Source organism: Echinops telfairi, unplaced genomic scaffold (assembly GCF_000313985.2).
Source record: "Echinops telfairi isolate 266 unplaced genomic scaffold, ASM31398v2 ScPeMD7_7469;HRSCAF=8507_0, whole genome shotgun sequence".
Classification (NCBI taxonomy): domain Eukaryota; kingdom Metazoa; phylum Chordata; class Mammalia; order Afrosoricida; family Tenrecidae; genus Echinops; species Echinops telfairi.
Window position 1 is genome coordinate 25,321,095 of NW_022111372.1, and position 22,212 is coordinate 25,343,306.

Here is a 22,212-nt window from a genome sequence, read left to right on the forward strand (position 1 = left end):
TCTTCACGTGTTGTTGGTTGCCTGAATGTCTCCTTTGATGAAGTGACTGTTCATATCCTTTGCCTATTTTCAATTTGCTTTTATATGTATGTATACGTATATAAAGAAGATTTTGTGCGTGTGAATTGGGTAAAGTTTACAGAGCAGACCATCAGTTTTGCATTCAGCAATTCATACACAGTTTCTTCATCTCTTTCATTACAATCCCTTTAATTTTGCCCATTTTAAAATTAGATGGTTCATCTTCTTGGTGGTGTTAAAGTTTTTATAAATTTTAGAGATTAGATCTCCTTATGTAGGTCATAGCCATATTTTTCCCTCTCCAATGTGTAGGTTCTCATTTTTTTGTCTTTTTAAACTATTGAACTGAAAATCCAGTTCAGAAACAGCTCAGACTTACTATTCTGACAGCCCGGAGCCATTCAGATAGCCTCTGGCCTGGAACTGAAGCCTTCCTTCCTTCCCAAAGCCTGCTTTTCAGCCAAGCAATAGATGGGGCCATAATATAGACAGTAATACTCAAGGACAACTTATTCCAAATATTTCTTTGGGATCAGCAGGACAATATTGCCTGAGAGCAAAGAAGGGAAGGCAAGGAAGGAGTAGGAAGGGCAGCGAGAGGAAATGAATGGGGCGAGTGCGGACATACTGGGGGGATGCTGCCAGGGTCACCAGACGCCCAGCCTCGGTGCCGACTGTCCAGCTCTCCCCACAAGCACAAGAAAAAAATGTCAAATTAAAAAATTGCCTTATTACTCTATACCGAGCACAGATAGATGACTTATTTACTTAATAAGAGTGTTGTGCCTCCCACTTTTTTTTAAAACTCAAATGTTTGAATGGATTAGAAAACTGGTATTTTTCCCTACCTGCCCATTCCTGTGATTTCTAAACGACAGCATTAACAGCCAACGGAGTGTTGAGTTTCTTAGCGCCGTAGGCGATAGAAGAAAGAAAAGACAGTTTCTGACAGACCGTTCGTCTTTTGAGCTGGGAGCAATGAAAATCATTTTCTAATAGTGGATGTAATTAGTTTCCCAAATCATTCTGCTATCGCTCTTGAAATTGCGGGGGTAACCTTGAAAGGATAAATAAAATCAATTTGGCCATTTTGAAAGATCCCTTTGAGTCGCAATTAATTCGACACGCAAACAGTAAAAGCACTTTGTGTATGTAGTAAGTGGCCTCTGAAAGTGTTAAAAGCAGAATCGCTATTCTCCTGCGTACCTTGGTGAGGATTACAGTGAAAGCCATGTGAGAGCAGTGTGGGGTCTTAATAAAATTAATTGTTGCCCTTTTACAACCGCTCCCATTATGTCCTCATGGTGTGGCTGTGGTGTTGTTAAATGACTGAGCGCAGCCGTCCACGTTGCTTCCCGCAGAAGCCAGCCAGGCGTTGCCTTTTAACTCCTTGCCCCTGAGCTGTATAAACAACACTTGGCTGTTAGAGGATTTCACTTAGACTGCTGAATGTATATTGATTATACCCTTTGCCTCCAACATTCACACAAAACTGTTCTCGTTCTTTCTTTCATAGTCATAAGGCTTCTAGAGTGATACAGCCTGTCAGATTACTTTCCAATTCAAAACATCTAAAAATTTACTGTATGCTCAGCACCTTGGTCACTTGACAGCCATTATTGGGAAAAGAAAATCTGAAAAAGTATACAGAGTAAGAACTCAAGCTCCAGTGCTTGCTGCGCTTCCCTGAGTTCATGTTTTCTGATAAAATTCCCAGACTCTCTAGAGTGAAACGAAGAAACCTCTTTGTAGTCATTCTGTGTCTTTAACAAGGTCAGAGACTCAGGAAGGTGCATGTGGGGCCTGATTGATTGCCACTTACATTAAACCTGGTGACTTTCCTGCAGGTGGATGAGAGCCAAACTGGAGAACCCGGATGGCTTGGAGGAGAACTTAAAGGAAAGACAGGATGGTTCCCTGCAAACTATGCAGAGAAAATTCCAGAAAACGAGGTTCCTGCCCCAGTCAAACCAGTGACTGATCTGACCTCTGCACCCGCACCTAAACTGGCTTTGCGAGAACCCCCCGCGCCCTCCTCAGAGCCCTCTGCAGCCCCCAACAACTGGGCCGACTTCAGCTCCACGTACGTAGCCATGGTTTCAGGGCTCCTGAAGCCCCACCGCAGCCACTGGTCTCTTCTGAAGCGCTCTTGCAGTCTCGTCGTCCTGCTAACCAAAGGGCCGGGCTCTGGGCATTAGCTCTCTTCTCCATCCGGTCTCCCAGCCAACGGTGTTCTCTGAGCTGGAATTAATTATATCTTTGCCCGAAAAATGACATAGTTGGGTGCAAAAGAAAGCCTATGATCTTGTTTAGCTAATTCATATCTTTCCTTCTTGTGGAAGAAATGGATAAATAGAGTTTCCTAATCATGTGTTTTGACACCCATGTCAGCAGCAAATGTCCAGAGTCATTTCCTGTATGTAAATTGCAATTGGGTGGGGCGAGGGGGGGCTGGGTTCCAGAAATTGAATTCAGTCATGCGGTTTTGGTTAAGCTATGGACCGGTTTCCGTTGTAAGCCCTCACACGGAGGTGCAGTGGCGTGGAGAGGTGTGTGCTCTTGGTCATCAGGAAATGGCATTCGAGAGCCGCGGCGAGCAAGGCCTTGACTTGAGAGCCCCGTTCCACCGTAAGAGCCACTCCACGCTGCGGGCCACAGGCCAGGATGGAGGCACTCGGTTGTCTGCCAGCATGCCGTACTGGCTTACCAGGGAAAGAGAGTCGAATAAATGTTTACAATCGTTTCGCAAGTCCAGTCACCTTTCAGATGAAACAAATCAGACACGGAGAAAGAAGAGATGGACCCGGTGGAGAGAAGAGCGGCTCGTGAGCCCGGGCAGGAGGACGAGTGTAAGGGAGCACAGGATGTTCACACTTGTCATGTCCAAGGGAGACTGTGCTAAAGAAGAGCCTTCTGGCTGCGCTTGGCTCTCAGAAAGAAAGGAAAAGAAGAAGCACCTTTGGTTATCATGACATCCAAGTGGAAGACTTCATCTCTTGATCTTGCTTTGAAAGGTTGGGTCTTTAAAACCAGAGTCCAGGTTAACTAGGACACTAAGAGCTCCGCCTTCCAGCACTTGGCTTAGACCAGGCAGTGTGACTCCCGTCCACGATGACTGTGTGGTGTGCGGCGCTCCCCCATAGATGGTGGGCGTCCTTTCTATACCAAGAAGCAAGATGTCTGCTTCTGATTTTCGAGTGCAGCACAAGTCGACGTCCCTTGCCATAAAATCGACCCCCGTGTGAGATGGCACCATGTCTACAGAGTGCCCAGCATTTTCTTGGCTGTACTCTTCTCAGAAGCAGTTCTACAGGCCTTTCCTCTGTGGAAATGAGTTCTGGGTACATAGTGGGCTGTTTTAGTGTGTCGCTAACCTCCAGATTTGCAGTTCAAAACTGCTCCTCAGGGAAAGAGGAGGCTTTCTACTCCCATAAAGGGTTACAGACTCAGAGACGCACAGAGGCAGCTCTACCCTGTTCTGTAGGGTCAGGATGAGTCAAAATCGACTCAATGGCAGTCCGTGTGAGTTTTTCTTCTGTGGAAGAAAAAGGTGTGTTTAAACCTCCAGGTGATGTTAGCAACTGGTGACCAACAACTTACACTGGCCACCTGGGTTCTGTGACTGCGAACGCTGTAAAGAGTAAATCACACATAGCCCTGCACTCCTGCAGACATTTTCACTTAAAAGGATAACATCGCCAAACTCGAGCTGACCGTGAGATCCAGGAGAGCAGGGTACCTGGTGCCCCAGTGTACGATCAGCGGAGTGGGAAAGTGGAGTTTGGTAGACCCCTCTAACATGTGGCATGTCACGCACATGATGATACTGATCCTGTGAGGACGTGTCTGGTGTTGGGGTATAAAGTGCAGAAGAGCCCGTGAAAGCCAGAGCTTGGTGGGATTCCATTGTGAGTGCAGGTCTTGCAAGGTTTCCGACTTCGACGGCTGCGGTCTTCCCATTATTCTGTGTTTACTTACGTGGGGGAGATTGGGATTTGCCTTCTCGGAGGCTCCGGCTCAGGCAGACTTCACTGTGTTCCTCGCTCCAGCATTCCACACGACCCTCGTAACTAACAGTGGTGGCAGAGTCTTGACCCCATTTGAAGAAATCAAGTACTGTCCCCAATGTGGAAACTGAGGCTCAGAGGAGCTGTGTGATTTGCCTGAGGCTCGTCGCTATGGCTGACGCCGGCTTAAGCTCCTTGCTCTCTTCCTTGTTCTTTAACCTTCGAGCCCCACATGGCTGTCATGGGCCCCTCGATGGTTGAGGGTGAGAAGCTGGTTCCCGCTAACACATGGTGGCACACTCTTCTTCCCAGGTGGCCCACCAACACGGGTGAAAAGCCAGAAACGGATCATTGGGATGCATGGGCAACCCAGCCCTCCCTCACCGTCCCCAGTGCTGGCCAGTTACGGCAGAGGTCCGCCTTTACTCCAGCCACGGCCACGGGCTCCTCGCCATCTCCCGTGTTAGGCCAGGTAAGGCTGTGCATACCCACCACTCAGCACATGCTTGCGGGGGAAGCCTTTTAGAAGTAAGTCTGGTCGTGCAGACCTGGGTCCTCTGGCAGAGTAGGGTCGCTCTCTGTTTTCCCCAGGGCCAGCGAGAGTGCCCGGGAGGGTAAGCGCCTGCCTGGGCAGACAGTGAAGCATCTGCACTGCAGTAATGGCATTTGAGCCATAAATTAAAATGGGTACGATTATATTAAAATACAATAAGAGGACTGGCTTACCAGACAGTAAAGTGTGTTTAGGGAAAATCATGCCAGTCAGTTTATTTGGGCAAACCATTGTGTGCTTATCAGATCGTGTTTGTTGCTAGGTGCTGTTGAATCCCTTGTGCCCCGTAGTGACCCTGTGTACAAAGAACAAAACACTGCCCAGTCCTGCATCATCACCATCGATGCTCACCTGGGTCAATCCATCTTATCCAGAGATGCCCCTTTACCAAGTTCTGTCCTTGACCACATATCCAAGTACATGAGCCGAAGTCTTGCCACCCTTGCCTCTAAGGAGCAAGCACTCTGGCTGTTGTACTTCTTCCAAGACAGATTTGTTTGTTCTTTTGGCAGTCTGTGACACTTTAAGTATTCTTCATCAGCACCATCATTCAAATGCCTCCATTCTTCTCTGGTCTTCCTTAATGAATGTCCATCTTTCACATGCAGATGAGGCGATTGAAAAATACCATGGCTTTGTAGGTACACCTTAGTTTTCAAAGTAACATCCTTGCTTTTCAAAGGAGAAGCTCTTAAATACCCTGCAAAGAGTGAGTCTTTGGGACAGGATAAAGGTGACAATTCTGAATCTTTCTATATTTTTAGGAGATGGATAAAGGAGTGAAGTAATTTTTATAAATAATCAGTCAAGCCAAATGGGGCCAAGCCAGGGAGCTAGGGGGTGGTGGGATTGCGCGCAGCCCTGGGCAGAGGGAGGTTGGTGGGAGAGCGGTGGGGCAGCACGCTGCCATTGAGGCGAAGGGGAGAAGAGTCACATGAGGGAGACCGCAGAGGAGAAGAGATGGATTCACAGTGCCCCAAGGGGCACAAAGGAAAGGAAGAAGCACCAAGAATGAGGTAAAGGAAGGAGCAGAGAAGTGGGTGTTGAGGCAGAAGTGAGGAGAGGAGGCAAGACAAGGTTAGGCGGTCGAGCCTTCCACACAGAGGAAGGAATCAGAAACGTGTGAGCTCTTCAAATGAGAGACTAGAAATCCACAGGGCCCTGTGACTGGAAGAGGGGAAGCTAGCAAGCAGAGAGAGGTCTTCTCTTCGCTTCTGCCTGAGCTTAGCACTCAGCAGCAGCAGATGCCCAGTCGATGGTGGCAGAGTAGTGGAGGAGGGCACTGTGCCCATTAAAGCCAGTGGCAGTGTGGTGAGTCGGATTTGGTTGTGACTGGGATGGCATAGGTGAAGCCCGACTGAAATGAGCGAGGAGAAAGGGGCGGCTTGTGGAGGAGAAGAAAAGGAGCCGGGTAGGGCGAGGAGTTCTCTCGGATCCCCAGAGACCCACATTGGTTTATGTTGGAAATGGTATTAGAACACAGAGAAGCAGACAGGGTTCTTTTTCTCCTGGAGGTGCCAAGGTGAAGAGAGGCTGCAGAAAGAAATGGGGGAAGAAGTGAGGTCTTGCTGCCAGTCATTCTGAGTGAGAAGAGGGCCGGAGGAGCATAGGAGAGATGCGGGCAGGCAGATGCAAACTTGGGACTGGGCAGTGGGAGAGTAAAGAAGTGCTTGGCTGAGTGACCCTGGAGTCTGTGATGTTCACCACCGCACATGGCTTTGGCATTGCTAGATTGCGTCGTAGCTCTGGACTAGGAATAACAACGGTCTTGTAAACTGTGATGGGGGCAGCGGTGGTTCAGGTATGCACCCTCTATGTAGGAGGCTTGGTTTAATTCCTGGCCAGTGAATCGAATGCACAGCCTACACTCGTCCGTCAGCAGAGGCTTGTGTGTGGCTTTGATGCTGAATAGGTTTCAGCAGAGCTTTCAGACTAAGACAGACTAGGAAAAAAGCCTGGCTATCTGCTTCCAGAGCCAGCTAGTGAACACCGTACGTGCATGGCGTCACCACGAGGCAGGTGCCTGCCTGTCAGTATGAATACTACTACCAGAGCTATTAGAGCAGCACTGTGCACAGGTATCAGCATATTAACTATGTGCAGATACTAAACGTTCTTAACCACCTTTTGAAGCTGGTCATGTAATGAGGAAGTGACAAACCTGGGATTTTAGCCCCGGCTGGGGTTGTGAGGTCACTCCCCATGACAAGATTGAGAAGGTAGGCACGGCTGAGGTATCCCGGGAGACTCTGGAACACCACCACCGTCACTGACGGTAGAGCGGAAATGGCTGGCTTCCAGTCCATTCTTGGCAGAGAAGTAAGTGAAAGTGGCTGATGGGATTCAGCAGTTCAGAAGGGCTTTGGGACCTGGGGTGGGGACGGGGTTCACTGTGACAATGAGAGGTAAAGGACTTTGAGCCCTGGGAAACCAAAACCCAAGCCTGCATTGTCTGGTGAACACTGAGGCTCAGCAGCCCTGTAGGGCAGAGTAGAACGTGCCCCTAGGATCCCAAGACTAAAACTTGAAGCAAGCTGACTGCCGCAACTGCTTCTGTGCAGCACCTGGTGAGTTTGAACCACTGACCTACCGGGGAGGCTCTGGCCGCCTAACTGAGGTATCACCAGGGCCCCTCAGGGTCCTGGGAAAGCCCGAGAAAGTTCTGAGGGAGGCGAATGAGGGCACAGTGAAGCTGGAAGGGAGCCTGGACCTCAGAGGGCTAAAGAGGTGAGAACCTTGAAGCCTGAACTTCCTGACGTGGCTGCAGAGACAAATTGTAAATGAAGCTCCCTATTTATCTGTTGGGATCGTAGTTCACGATCAGTGTAAAGTAACTTCCGCAGGCAAATCTGTTTGAAGGAGTTGATTTGGAGCATCATTACGCTTCGTTTCTTTTCTTTACATAGGCATCTGGAAATGGATATTACTGTTTAGTAATGGGTTTAAGATACGGTGTGGTCTTATGAAGCACTTTTTATTCTATTTTTTTTAATTAATCATTTTATTGGGGGGCTTTTACAAATCTTATAACAATCCGTCATTCAATAGTATTAAGCACACTTGTATATATGTTGCCGTCAACATTTAGCACTTGTTTTTAAATGAAGAAAAATTCTAACAAATGCCTCACCCTGCCTTTCCAGTCTCTGCTCCTCCTCTACCCTGCCATGACACTAGGCCCCGTGCACCCCCGGATCATGCTTCTCCTCCTGGACCCCTTGCCCGTGCTGTGCCCTCGGCCTGCAGTGCCCTGCCTCCGGAGCGCTAGCCACCCAGACCCGTGTCGTCCTTCAAGGCCCAACTCCGACACTGCCTCCTCTGGGAAATTGTCCCTGCTGCTCTCAGACAGAACCCACCCCTTGTTCCTTTCCTCCAAGAATAGCTGGGCCCTGCATCTGGCATATTTTATTCTGCCGAGTGGTATACGTAATGGTTTTTATCTCCATCCGCCCCATTCCTTGTGCCTTCCTCGCTACTAATACCTCCCGGTCCGTGTTAATAGTGCTGGATAGAGCCCCTCAGTGGTACGAACAAACAGTTAATGTGCTCATCTGCTAACCAGGGCTGGAGTCCACACCGAGTTGCTGGAGAAGAAAGGCCTGGTGATCTAATCCCCCCCCCCAAAGTAGCCACTGGGCACTGAGGGGCGCACAAGTCTACTCTGACACACGCAGGGTCGCCGTGAGTCGGAGCTGACTTAGGAGCACCAGGCTTTTTTAAAAAAAACATTTTATTGGGGGCTTGTACAACTCTTATCACAATCCATACATAAATGCATTGTGTCAAGAGCATTTACATATATTGCCATCATCGTTTTCAAAGCATTTTCTTTCTACTTGAGCCCTTGGGATCAGCTCCTCATTTTTTCCCCTCGCTCCCTCATGAACCCTTGATAATTTATCAATTTTTTCCCATGTCTTACACTGTCCCATGACTCCCTTTACCCCCTTGTCTGTTGTTCACCCCCCTTGGAGGGGGTTATAGGTAGGTCATTGTGATTGGCACAGGTTTTTGTGGTTCATAAAATGCCATGGCTGAAATTATTTTGAGGAGACAGACGGAGCATTTTATTCATTTTTGTAACCCCATGGTGCCTTGCATATACATGTACAATAAACGATGACTAAACTCTAAAATCCCGGGGTGAATATCTTCTGCGCGCTCCTTACAATGAGTGTATGTGAACTCAACCCCTGTTTCTCTGATAGACGACCCAATGCAAGCATACCCCACCCAAGGGCATAGGCCCCAGGGCCTATCCACGCCTGTGGTGTCCACTCACTGTCTTGTCAGATTGTATCAGAGTTCGGCCTCATTGTTAATCTTCCACTAAATAAACCAGGTCAGATAGGGAAGAGGGAAATGCTTTGGACAATTTGGGAATGAAAATAGGACCAAAGTAGAGCGTCATAGGATGCCAGGCAGTGGCTCAGGTTTTCGGCGCATTCTCCAAGGTGAACTAGCGTGGGGGAAACATGCGTGCCCACGCCTGAGACTACCTTCGTCGTTGGCAAACCGTGATGTAATGCGAACCTCTCTCTTATTTGACACAAGGGTGAAAAGGTGGAGGGGCTGCAAGCACAAGCCCTGTATCCTTGGAGAGCCAAAAAAGACAACCATTTAAATTTTAACAAAAACGATGTCATTACTGTCCTGGAGCAGCAAGACATGTGGTGGTTTGGAGAAGTCCAGGGTCAGAAGGGTTGGTTCCCCAAGTCTTACGTGAAACTCATTTCGGGGCCCATAAGGAAGTCAACGAGGTATGTTTCTCTTCAACACAAATATTTACACAGTACGGGTTAAGTTGTTGTTTGCACACGTTGAGATTCACAGATCTAATTTTGCAGGGTCCTTTTGTGTCCTGCAGAATCTTTGATCTTGTTAACTGCACAAGTTGATGCCCATATTAACAAGGGACCTTTCTATTAAATATTTAAGTGGTCATTTCTCCTTCCCTTGTGGAACCTTGTAAAGCTTACCCTGACTTCTACAAGAGGAAAGTTCACCCCGAGACCCAGAGCACACGTGGATTTCTGCTTAGTATTTAGTCCTGAGCCCAATGCATATGGGCAGCTAGTTAGACTTTACTATCTTTTTCATTACTGTCTTACCGTAGCAGGGAACCTTAAGAAACCTGGTGTTTAATTATACCAGTTAAATTAGATAGATGTTTGACCCAAAGTTACGGACATTAAAAAGATAAGAGTACAAGAATATTCAGTGAGCACGTGTCAGTTGTGCTTTGAAATAGACCTGTCCACAAGCTGTGTGTCCAGTCTTGAAGTGTGTTGAGAAACAAGACTGGCAGTTTAAAAGGTGCCGGCTGGGGTGGTGATGCCCTGGACCAGGGGTTTCTGACTTTGGGAGGTACAGTCCTGTGGGCTGTGGATTGTTCAAAACATGGTACACTGCTTTTTAAAATGAAGATATTTTACTAGATAAAAATCAGTGTCATTTTGACTTTTCTGTTAAAAGGTGAAAATTAAAAATGGGATTTTTTTCTCCCTCTTTCAGCATGGACTCGGGTTCTTCAGAAAGCCCTGCCAGTCTAAAGAGAGTAGCTTCCCCAGCAGCCAAGCAGGCCGTTTCGGGAGAAGGTGAGAGCTGGGCCAAACCGGTTTCTTCAGAGGGGCTGAGGGTGTGGGGCAGTGCAAGACTGTTAGTGTCCGACAGGAAAGAGGATTTCGTTTTTAAATAACGCCGCATTAATTCGCATTCAGTGTGTTAGACTACAGAGGGAAATGAAAGTTTAGCCCTTTCAAAATGCTGCCAAGATATACTGATAATCAGTTTTCCTAGGAATGGTATTGGCCAATTATATTCAGTTATCGGGGCTTTGACTTTTCTTTTTTTTTTTTGATAGCCTTTTGACTTTTGAAAGAGGCCCATCAAATTCAATGAAGGCACTTCTCTGTAGCTCATTGCCACTCATAATATAGCCTTGTCCAACTTCAGATAGGTCTTTTGTTTTAGTACCAAATCTGCACAAGCCAGTTGAGCTCTCATATAACACTGGTACCACTTGTATAACCCCAAATTAAATAGAAACTTAGTTTCTGTTTTTCATGTTCCCTAGCCAGACTGGATTATATAACCCTGAATAGTTCACTTTTAGTATTTATTGCACAATTGATTATATATTTTTTCAGTTCTACTTTGTGGCATGATCATATAAGTATTGTATAAATGCCAGCATACAGTATGGGCTACTATCAAAAAAATTGTTCAAATGAACATAACCCACGCTGTAATGATAAAAAACTGTATCTGCACCCGATGCAGTCATTGCCGATCGTGCTACTGAAGAGTCAGAGAGGCTTTCTGTCCATGGAACGGTCTGACCAGCACTTGCAGCCAGCAGACACCATCACTGACAGTGACACCAGAGGCCTTCCAAAAGCTCGTGGAAAAAAAACATCTTTTAGTTGCTTTTTCCCCCCATAAACTTTTTGAAGTCCCCTCGTGAAGTAACTTTTCATGGCTTCTTGGAACAAAGGTCCCAAGGGTGCGCTGTTGCGTTTAATTTACTGTGATGAGATTATTGCAGTCCCCAGAAACCACGCTTTATCCAAACGAGGGCGAGAAGCGCTGCGCTTTCAGTCGAGATAGTCAAAGTGTGCGTTCAGCAGCATTTCAGACTCACGGTGACCACGGAGCTTTTCCCGAGTGGCGAAGGCAGAGAACCTCAGCACCATGCCAGCCCGGCACTTGGACCTCTAACACGGTCATGAGCCTGATTCTCCGTGTCTGCCCATCAGTCAGGTGGATGTTTGTTGTAAAACCCTCCTTAGGATGAGGGCAGTGACTGTACAAATGTGCTTTACACAATGGATGGTTGTATGGATTATGATAAGAGTTGTGTGAGCCCCTAATAAAGTGATTAAACAAACACTCCTCAGTCACAGCACAGTCCGTCAGAGCACTAGAAAGTGCATTGTGACACACATACACACCTGCCCCTTCACACTTGGGTGTGTACTGTCCTAATCCGGTGTCCCCAGAGGTCTCTGAACCCCACCCTTCAGAGGAGCCCCCTTTGTCGGATCCTGCCTCCGCTCCCTCCCCTGGGTGGGGAGTGACGGCAGAGAGGGTGAGAGCATGGGAGCAGCTTGGGAGCAACACTGTCCGTGTCGGCAACTTTCACTTCCCCTCCGCGTGGCCTTAGCGCAGCGAGGGCGCTCCCTGCACCGCACAGCTGGATGCTGACCTGTTTTCTGCTTTGTACCACGGCCCAACCTCTCCGAGGCCCCGTAAATAGTTCACAGATGAGCCAGCCGACCGACTCAATGCCAATCATCGTGGACATTTACTACGTGCCTTTTCAATGATGGAGGTGATCTTGCCAGCCTAATCAAGGGGAGCGAGGATGTGGGCATTTAAACTTCTGAGGAAAGCTATTTATACATAGGAACCAACCACTTGTGAAAGCCTTAAAAGAATTAAATGTAAAGCGAACTAGAAGCCGGATTAAATAGATTGTCAGCTTGGCTAGCTCCTAAAATCTTGGTTTGGGCAGAGCCGGTTTGGTTCTTAAGAAAGCTGCACAGCAGATGTGGGGCCGCTGCCTGCCCAGTGTCAGGCCTCCCCCTTTCAGGCGAGTGCAGTGCAGGCTAAGGACAGCCTCGCCGAGCCCTCGCAGCTAGCTCCTTTGTGTTGTATGCCTCAGTACAAGTTCAGCCAGAGTTTATGTTTCTGAAGTCTCTTAAGTATTTTTAAAGTTACTTCAAAATGTGGCTCTCAAATGCAAGGAATGGGGGTATAGAGGGGAGCGGGGACGGGTCGGCTTACCAAGGATCCTGTGTGGCCCAGTACGAGATCCATAAGAAGACACGGAGTCAGGAGGCTCATAAATCAGCAGGCTGTATGGCCCTCCCAAAGCAGTCCGAATTTGATTTCCTCGTGTGGGAAATCGTTTTTCCAGTTTTCACTCTGTAGAGGTACAGGTTAGCAGTGCCGGAAGGCTACAGTCACAGAGCCTCCTGTTTCCCGAGAGCATTTAGGTGGCCCCTGTGTGCGGTGGGCCAGCATCCTCCACAACCCGCAGCCACTGCCCCACAAGAGCTCAGGTCAGCACTGCTACTGTTGGCCAAGGCCCTGGGCAGCCTCTCGGGGCTGCCCCCAGCCAAAGGTGCACTCCTTGGCCGAGCATCAGGTGTTGTACTTGTTTCCGTTGTCCTTGCTGCTGCAGAGGCTCACGTAATTAGCCAGAGGGTTCTTCTATGCTAAATTTCACATTAGATTCCACATTTAAAGAATCTCACCCTGATTTTTAAAGAGCGCATGTATTATCTGTTCTAAAATGACCATGTCAGGTAAATGGTGATTGATTTTTTATTGCTTTTTGAAATAGCCAAGCCTTGGCATAAGACAGGGAAGGAGTGGACATGAAGACACACGCGTTCATCTTTCGGTAGCTCTGTTTCAGGTGGAGTGAGGAGAAGCTGGTGACCCATGAACTTTCTGGACCTTAACTCAAACCAGCTGTGATGGAGACAAAGTTTATAAGTAAACTGAAAAAGTTCCTTTGGGACAGGCACACCCTTAAAACTAAGGACCCTAAAGGAATTCTTATCCTTTAAAACTGAATCACAGAAATAATAACAACTTAGCAGAAAAAGGTGTGATTATTTTCTGGGGTGGAGTGGACATTGCTTTGAAACCCCCTCCCCCACCCCCACCCCTTCGGTGCTGGACCAAGAGTAGATGCCCATACTGAACTGAACGGTCTATATTTGTGCCCTAGCCGTTTCCTGCTATCTCCAGTTATGACACAACCTTTTACTCAGGCCAGTGAGCAAGACCAAGTGTGTCTGTCTCAGCATCCAATTTATGTAAAGGAGGTACCAGCAAGTTCTCTGAGATCGCAGCTTGCCATCATTGGGGCTGAACTACAGGTATTTGAGTGTGCGCCAGGAGCCTGCGTGTGAGTGCATCCAGCCAGTGCCCGGCACAAAGCAGCCCCTCAGTAGGTGTTCTCTGCCAGTTTCATTGAAAAAGAAACCCTGACGTGAAACTGTACCTTGCTCTTGGTACTTGTTTTCGGTCATCATGCAGTTGGTGTTTTTGTTCCCATGACTGGATCTTTCCACCCATGGTTCCGTGTCGCAACAATGGCAGTTTATGTGCAACTGGGGGAGTCGGGTATACTCTAGCTGGATATTTTATCTGTGACTAGCCTTTTTCTTGAATGGCATGTCGTCTAACTTCCGTGTTCGTGAACTTGCTTTGCAAAGCTGTCTGGGATCTCCTTAAACAATCAAGCTCTCTCCGTATCTCACCATCTCTCCCCACCAGAGTTCATTGCCATGTACACTTACGAGAGCTCTGAGCCAGGCGATTTAACCTTTCAGCAAGGGGATGTGATTGTGGTTACCAAGAAAGATGGTGACTGGTGGACAGGAACAGTGGGCGACAAATCCGGAGTCTTCCCTTCTAACTATGTGAGGCTTAAAGATTCAGAGGTAAACCCACATTAACTGTTTCCTCTCCCTTTCTGTTCAGTGGCTCTCTGCCTGGAGAGTCTCCATGTTGACACTGGAACCTTCGGTTGGGCTTTGCTAAGTCCTGGAACATGACAGAAATGCAGTGTGAACTGTAATTGGGTGAACTGGTCATTTGGTGCTGCAGGGTAAGCCGTGGCCTCCCACAAACCAAGTGGCAGTTGTAATGCTCTGCAATAATTTCTATTCGTGCGGGTTAACCAACTTCCGGTTTGAACCAACTTGATTTATTAGGTCATCACCATCGTTGGTTGTAGGTGTCTCCGGAAAGACACACCGCAGTATTTTGCCCTTGTAAACAGAAAGTCTCAGTGAAGCTGAGCCCAGACTATTGGGCAGCAGGGAGCATCTAAAAGACCTGCATGTGTCTGCGTAGTGAAAAGAGACCGTGTCGGTTTGACCGAGCCCTTGTGTCTATCGCCATTGATGGGGGACTGAATTTATTTTAAATGTTGCTGTGCCGTGAAGTTGGAAGGGGCTCCCATTACTTTTGAGTGGACTCTGAACCCAGGAGCGGATGAAGTATGGTTTCTGATAGTGTAGGTTCAGTGAACATGGAGGAATGAGGGGAGCCTGCCACAGAGCATGGGATCCACCTTGTGATCGAGTTAGGGTGCCAGGGTGCGAATGTAGTCAGTTACAGATCTGCCGCACCCCGTAAGCAAATAGGAACTGACTTTTGTGTCATTTCAGTTACTTTCTTTTTCTCCTCACACCACCTCCTAGAACTGAGAGAAGGATCTTTGATCAAGAACCTGACAAGGTGGCTTTCTCGGGTGTAAGCATGTGCACAAAGCTCTCTCTGTCTTCTAAAGGCCCATCAGAGGGTGTGAAGGAGCTCGGGTGCTAACCCAACAGGCTGGTGGGTGAGGCCCACCCAGAAGCTCCTCGAGAGACAACACGGGTCTCCCCCCAAAAGATGACGGCCCAGGAAATCCCATGGGGCAGTTCTGCTCCATCACGAGGGTGCTCTGAGTTGGACTAGCGGGGTTCTTTACAGGCCCCTGTGCTGGGAGCTGCTTGTGGGGACCAGGCTGCACCTGGCACTGGGCTATACTAGTTCCGACTCCAGCCATCCCTGCTCCTCTGCATTTCTCAGGAATGCTCTTATTTGGTGGTGGTGGTGGTGGTGGTGGTGGTTGGATTTTTTTTGTGGGGGGATGGGGGGGAATGTAATTTTGATTCTCTGTCTCCCATGCTGTGGTCTTAAGAGCAGCAAGCTGAAATATCCTTTGAGGGGGATTTGCATCAGATGCCCACCCTGAGAGAATTTGGCAGGAATCTCCTTTCTGAGACAGCTGGCATGTGTACTCTATACCCGGAGACAGGGAGTGAAACCCTGGCCCAGGCCAGCTTCAGACAGGTGGCTTTGCAGGGAAGTGAAGGAAAAGCAGGAAAGCCTCGATTTGACGATATTTGCTAACTTGCGTGAAAATTCTTAAAGTGGCCTTAACTTTTTGCATCAGCTAAGACCCCAAAACATTATATTATGTTTTTAGTCAATTACAGTTTTCTAGAAAAAAAAAATTGAAGCCAACAAGCTAAAAAGATTCCAGTGGCACTTTAAAAACAAAACACAGCCACATTTGTTTTTAAGGTACTAAGTTGTAAGGTCTTTTCTTAACAGGCAAAGCTGAAGCCACAGACTTATCAGTGTGCTTGAATATTTGGGACGCGGAGCTACATTAACTAATAACAACAGGGAAGAAAATCAGCACTGCTCATTCGCCTTCCTCAGAGGCAGAGTTCTGTGTAGCACATGGAAAACCAGGCCCAGCTTGGAATCCAGAGAGGCAGAATTGTCCAGTGGGTGTGAGGTCGGATGCACCCCTCCTAGCAACCTGCCCTGAGTGAGATGGGGCAGCATGTCCACAGCATTCTTGAGGCACAGCCAGGACTGAGCCCACACTGCTGGTGTGGCATTCTTAGGGGAGCACAGTGAAGCTGCCTGAACTCTGTGGTTGAGTTTTGCCAAATGGTGCTCTTCCTTTTTATTGTACTGGAAGGTGGGCAGTGTTTGATAAAGCCTGTTACTGGAAAAGTAACCGGTTATTTGGAAATTATGTTTCCTTGGTATTCCTTTAATTGATATTTATCCTGTAAGAATGATGAGATAGAAATCATATCACTGTTTACTATTAAAACATAGCCAGAGTAAAAGTTTAAACCCAGACTTTGCCTGGTATGTGGCAATTCAATGTCAATAGCCAAAGTAAAGAGACTGTGAGAGGCCATGCGCTTCTAATCTTCCAGGGGCTCTGTTTGTTTCGCAAGCATTTTGCTCGGTTGTGTTTTCATTGTAATACCTGGTTTGCTGCAAGATCAGGGCACAAGGGTGAAACTTCATTCAGAATAAAGCAGTTTGTCACAACAGATTGTGGGCTGGCCCCTGTCCCAACTCTCGCGGTCTCCGTTGGCTTACTTAGTCAGTTTAAAGTTCCATGAGTGTCCATGATAGGAATTCAGCCCTCAGCACTTTGGGGAGACTAACTGTTGGACAGAAACGTGTCTGCTTTAGTGAGGTGTGCTTCCCAGCACCAACAGAGAAGTGCCATCGTCTAAAAGTATAAAGAAATAGCAGGGAAGGCTGCCTCTCAGGACAGCAAGAAGTGGATGGAAGGGGTCTGGGTAAGCTTTTCAGTGTATCTGTCTTAAGTTCTTTACAAGTTCAAACTCTATAGCAAATGTAGCAAAACGTGAATATCTGAATGTATTCCACCTGGGTGGTGGGCTCAGAGGTATGTGTTTAGCATGTAGATGACTCGCCTTCCTTGCTTGCAATCCCCTGTTTGTTTCGGCCAGTCCCAGGAAGCACCTGTGGCACACACCTGTGTCACTCCTGGAGCAGAGCTCCTGAGAGGCTGGGATGCCAGGTCCTCTGCTAGGGTTCTTGTACACCAAAGCCACGTGTTTCAGTCCTTGTTGCGTCTTGTGTCTTCCTGACGCCTATCCCGAGGTCAGGTGACAGGGAACTACCGTGCTTCCCCAGAGTGGAAACAGGGACGTAGGGGCTCAGGATGGTTTGTATCATCATTAATCGTTTGTTTTTGTTTTTAAAGTTGCATGACCAAAACTATTCAGTATGCAAATGAGACCTTTTGCTCTGTTTTAAGGGCTCTGGAACTGCTGGGAAAACAGGGAGTTTAGGAAAAAAGCCTGGTAAGTTACAAACCCTGATGCTTATTTTTCAATGTTTTGATTGTAATCGATGCACTCCCCATCTTTGATTATTGGGGCCAGGAGCTTTTAGAAAGAGAGAAAGCGAGAAAGACCCATTCCTCATGCATCCATAGTTATGAAACTTGGCTGTTGTCTCACACTGGGGAGTGGGAACATTACCAGAAAGAATGTTCCCTGGTGTTGTGAAGAATGAATCCAGGCAAGATGGCACTGCTTGGATCTGCTAGGATGGCAGGGTCTGCTGCTTCCCACTCACTCTGCCTGTGAGGCCGGGGCAGCATTTGTCATTTCCTGACAGCACAGTGAGTCAGTCCCAGGACTCACACGGAGGAGGAGGCTGGAGCGATTACAGAGGGGCGGTCTAGGCCAGATCCGGTTCCTTTAGGAGCAGTGGGGCAGTTTTCCTCAGGTATCCATTGAAAAGGTAGGAAATTGTATTCATCCCTCTGGGTTCAAAGTGTTGTTGTGCATTTGAACAAAATCACATGTTCTGTAAATAGGAGCACGAAGCCGAGAAGAAAGGAACAGATGTGAAAGAATACGGCTGTCTGGCCTGTCTTCCTTGTCGCAGTCATTGGAGCTTTTTAAAAGGCTACTGTGTCCTCGGGAGAGGATGGGTTGACAGAGGCCCTGCTGTGCTGAGAGGCTGGCTGGGTCTGGTAGTACAGGGCTTCCCTGAGCAGCAGAAGAGAGTCTGGCAAGCGGGGCTAGGATTTTTGCAAGGTTCCAGATAGTAGACTCTCTGGGTCAAACCTGTTTTACCTGTCAGTAGCCTTCTGCGTTTAGGACTCTTGTTCCAGGTGCTTCACATAACCCTGAAAACCAGCGAGCTGCTCAGAGGCCCAAAAGACAGACAACGCGGTGGCAGATCCTCGGCTGAGCCAAGACCCCCACCCCCACCCCAAGCCCAATAGGACAATCATTTAGACTTCTCCATTCTGATAACTCTTGGAGGCTAGAGCCTGTTAAAGTAGAATCCTTTCTCCACACCGATTTCCCTGCTAAAGCTCTCAGAGCCAAGGTTGTCAGCAACCTGGACATGCTCTCTTGCTTCTGCGCGCTCAAAGCATCAGAGCCAGGCATGCGCGGGGACTGCTTGGTGCTCCTGTCCTGGTGGCGCCTCAGAATGCAGATCAGGATGACGGGTCCACCCATGTGCTTGCCTCTGCTCGCTCCCCGAAGTTAGTGGAGAAGTTGGAAAACTCTCTGAGTCGGGGGTTTTCTGCCCACCCTCCTTCTGTCTTTCCTTCCTTCCTTCCAGGAGCTGTTATTGAGGGTCAGGTGTAGAAGACGAGAGCAGGTGGTTCTGTGTTGCTTCTAGAAGCTCAGGAGATGGCAGTGCAGACAGCACTCGGGGTCCAGTCTTGGGGGGTTTGTCTCTGTCAGCTGAAATGTGTCTTTTAGAGCCTGGTCTGTGCATCTGCTGGGCTTGTCCCGTGAGGTCTGAACGTGCAGGGGCAGCACAGGGCAGTGGACATTTTCCCTGTACCCAGCTGTGGTGGTGGTGGTTGCTGTTTGCACCAAATGCCCCTTCTTGATGCCAGGCTACCCCTTAGCTTGAAATAACAAGAAGGAAGCTTTCATTGACAGGACTCATTCCCGACTGACTCCTAGCCAATGTTCGTAGAGCACCCTCAAAATGTGGCATGCGCGTGCGCACACACACACACACACACACACACACACACACTCCTAAAGAAAGCACGGCTGTTGACACAGCACCTTGTGTGTCAGCCGATGACGTCAGAGGAGACAGTTTCTCTTTCTACTCTCCTAGGCAGATGGACGAGTGCCACTTGTTTCTTTCACGGGGTGCTAGTTGGGGGGGGCGGGGTGGAGAGGGCAGGTCAGGGTGGAGACGTCTGAGGTCCGGCCACTATCGGCAAGTTCACGGGACTTGTGAGACGCTCTGGGACAGAAAGTGCTGGACATGGACATGGGGTGCAGAGGGGATGAGGGAGGTTGGTAAGTAACTTCTGACCGGTGATATGCGGGCGTCCTAGAACCGGACCCTGGACGGGGCAGAGAGTTTTTCCGAGCCTTGAATGCTGCTTGTGCAGCTCAACACATAGAACAGGGTCACCGTGCCGTGAGCCTGGCTCCTCCCATAGGAAACCCTCCCACGACGTTGGTTTTGATGGTGCGAACCTGTGACGCTGGGGCAGAAGCTGTGTCTTAGGAGCGCTCCCTCCTGGCGACTATAACCCGATCTCGCATTGTGTGGTCTTGTTTTCCAGAAATTGCCCAGGTGATTGCCTCGTACACCGCGACCGGCCCTGAGCAGCTGACCCTGGCTCCGGGCCAACTGATTTTAATCCGAAAAAAGAACCCAGGTGGATGGTGGGAAGGAGAGCTGCAAGTACGTTTCTTGTCCGTTTGAGTCCGGTTCTCTGCTCACATTTGAGTGCACGGGTGACCCAGGGCCACTGTCTGCCCGGGAACTACGGCTGGTCCTACACTGCTTGGGTCTTGGGGTTGGTCGGGAAAGACATCACGCTGTCTGAATCAGTCTTGTGCCTGGACTTTGGGTTGCCAGGAGCAGACTCCCGAGAGCTAGGGACACATCTGAAAACTAACCCAAACCGATTTGATTCCAGGGTCCAGCTGGTCAATGTTGGACTGGTGGGGATTCCTAGAATAACAGGGGACACCCATGGACTCGCCTTTCGGGGTGGGAGGGCTGATACCTCCTATAAGTCTCATCTGCCCCGGCAAAGATGCTTTTCAAAAGGTCTCTGTTGTGCAGTAGAACCTGTGAAACCTGCATAAGGCAAAAACCTGCCAGAGAACAAGAATGCAGAAGTTCCCCCACTTAGAGCGATAGAAACTGGCCAAGCTGCATGCAGCCTGTCAAAGGCGGAAAGACTTGGGAGACTTGGAAGACCAAGGCAGTCCCGTCAAGTTCCCGTTCACCAGTCTCAGTGTACGGCTCGTGGTGGGCATGGTGAGAATGCGCAGGGAGTGCCAGAGCTCAGGGAAATTCAGAATGTTCCTTTCTTTCTATTCTCGGCCGCCCTGGAGGGCCTCACCATGGGGAGCTTGTGGGTGGGCTGTGCAGACCGAACTCAACTGGCTCAGGAAGCTGACCTTGAGAATTCTGTATCCCCACACCCCCTTCTGAGTGTGTCTGTCTCTGTGCTGCTGGGTCCTGCCCCTTAGGCGGGGTCCAGGTACCTCACTGTCCTCTGGCCCCACATGTCCCTCTCCTCTAGTGAGGGTGCGGGGACTCCCACTGGACGCTCTGCCTGCTCAGCCTCCAGTCTCACCACTCCCCCGGGCTCTCCTGCCTTGATGCCTGAGTGCCTGCCCTGTCTGCTGGCCGTGGCATGCAACCAGAAGCAGGCACCCCTGGCGTGATGCAGGGCGGCTCCGACTGGCCCGCCCTGACAGTGAAGGCTGCTATTACTTCCTGTGCACGCTCTTGATTTTCCCGTCTGTGTAACCAGCTCCTTGGAGGCAGAGGACCGGCCTGTTAGCCTCCATGCTCTCTGCCTTTCTCACAGACACTTGAATGGTTTGTGCGGAAGTGGGTGAAAGGCCATGGTCAAGGAAGTTTCCCCTGCTTTCTCCAGGGGGCCCTGTGCCTGCTTTTTTGCAGCGGCAGGCGGACACCACGGGAGCCCTAAGTCAGAGGGGCCAGGTGTCCGCCGGTAGGTTCCCCGTGGCCCTGCACCCAGGGCATGGAGTCTGTCAGACCAGCCTCAGAGTGACCCAGAGGCAAACCAGATATCATGGGGTTCGTCTGACTCCTGGCACCCGGCCGGCGTGTGTCCGAATACCCTGTGCGTGTGTCAGAGGGTCTTCTCCCAAAGTGACCTTCCAAAACCAGGTCCTCGGGCCTCTCCTCTGAGGAGGTGTGGTAGACTCGAGCCACCACCTTCAGGGAGCAGCCCAACATGCCAGCCTGGCCCTGGGCACCCGCAGCGAGGTGAATTGGCTGGTAGGAAGGCAGAGGGCATTGCCTTCTCTTCATATCGTTTCTCTGTTTGGGGTGTGGGTAATACCGTCGCAGGTAGGTGCTAACTGCTCTTATTACTATTACTGATCTTAGAACCATACATCATTTTTGGCATCAGCCAGAACCTCCACGCGTCTTGAATTAACAGCTGAGAGCTGATGTCTTGTGAGCAGAGCTTTCGGCCCTAGATACACGGCAGGTGTCCCCAAGGGCATGATCACGGGATCCACTGAGGCAAAACCGCGCCAGATGTGCCGAGCATGGCCACCACAGAATTTCAGCCCCGGTCATTTCACTTTGGACATTTTATAAACCACTTGGTGTGCAGTGAGAGCTAAGCTTTGTGTTCGTCACAGGGCAAATTGTCTGGTGAAACAACACAGAAAAACCTTTTTTAAAGAAAAATCTTAAAGAATCGTTTTCTTACTAGGCACGTGGGAAAAAGCGCCAGATCGGCTGGTTCCCGGCTAATTATGTGAAACTTTTAAGCCCCGGAACAAGTAAAGTTACTCCAACGGAGCCGCCAAAGCCTGTGGCATTACCTGCAGGTAAGTAAGGTGTTTGCAGCCTCGGGTTGGAGATTGGCGTGTGTGCCAGCTCCGACGTTAGTCTTTGCCCCAAGGCCCCATGAGGCATCTTCAGGTGTTACTCACAGCTTCCCCTCCCTCAATGGAGCAGGTCTCTCAGGGACCAGATGTCTACGTAGTGCTGCTGTGCTGGGGACAGCTGTGACATGAGAGCCAGGTGTTGCCCTTGATTTCCTTCCAGCTCTTGAAAGTGGGGGTGCAGTTAGGGGGTGAGGAGTCAGAGGGGCAGACCTAAAAATAAATGGCAGAGTCTAAGTGGGAGATGGAGCCGGAGGCCGCATGTCTGCTGGGCCGTATGTCCGCTGCAGACTGAGACAGTCCCGACATTGTGAGCAGAGGCTGTGGTGGGCGGGTCGGATCCCGACATTGTGAGCAGAGGCTGTGGTGGGCTGGTCGGATCCCGACA

General features: G+C 49.3%; 1 protein-coding gene across 7 annotated transcripts in view; it reads left to right on the forward strand.

The window, feature by feature from the left end:
• The window catches only part of ITSN1 (intersectin 1), a 237,667-nt gene that overhangs the window by 145,833 nt on the left and 69,622 nt on the right, over nucleotides 1-22,212 (forward strand). For 5 of the 7 annotated variants that reach the window (XM_004696955.4, XM_045284835.1, XM_045284833.1 and 2 more), the window contains 8 exons: nucleotides 1,869-2,104; nucleotides 4,341-4,500; nucleotides 9,136-9,341; nucleotides 10,096-10,178; nucleotides 13,876-14,042; nucleotides 17,195-17,240; nucleotides 19,499-19,620; nucleotides 21,650-21,767. In XM_004696955.4, the coding sequence (XP_004697012.1) occupies nucleotides 1,869-2,104; nucleotides 4,341-4,500; nucleotides 9,136-9,341; nucleotides 10,096-10,178; nucleotides 13,876-14,042; nucleotides 17,195-17,240; nucleotides 19,499-19,620; nucleotides 21,650-21,767 (1,138 nt within the window). The remainder of the gene's footprint in view (nucleotides 1-1,868; nucleotides 2,105-4,340; nucleotides 4,501-9,135; nucleotides 9,342-10,095; nucleotides 10,179-13,875; nucleotides 14,043-17,194; nucleotides 17,241-19,498; nucleotides 19,621-21,649; nucleotides 21,768-22,212) is intronic. The other 2 variants (XM_045284834.1, XM_045284836.1) reach the window with 1 other exon arrangement.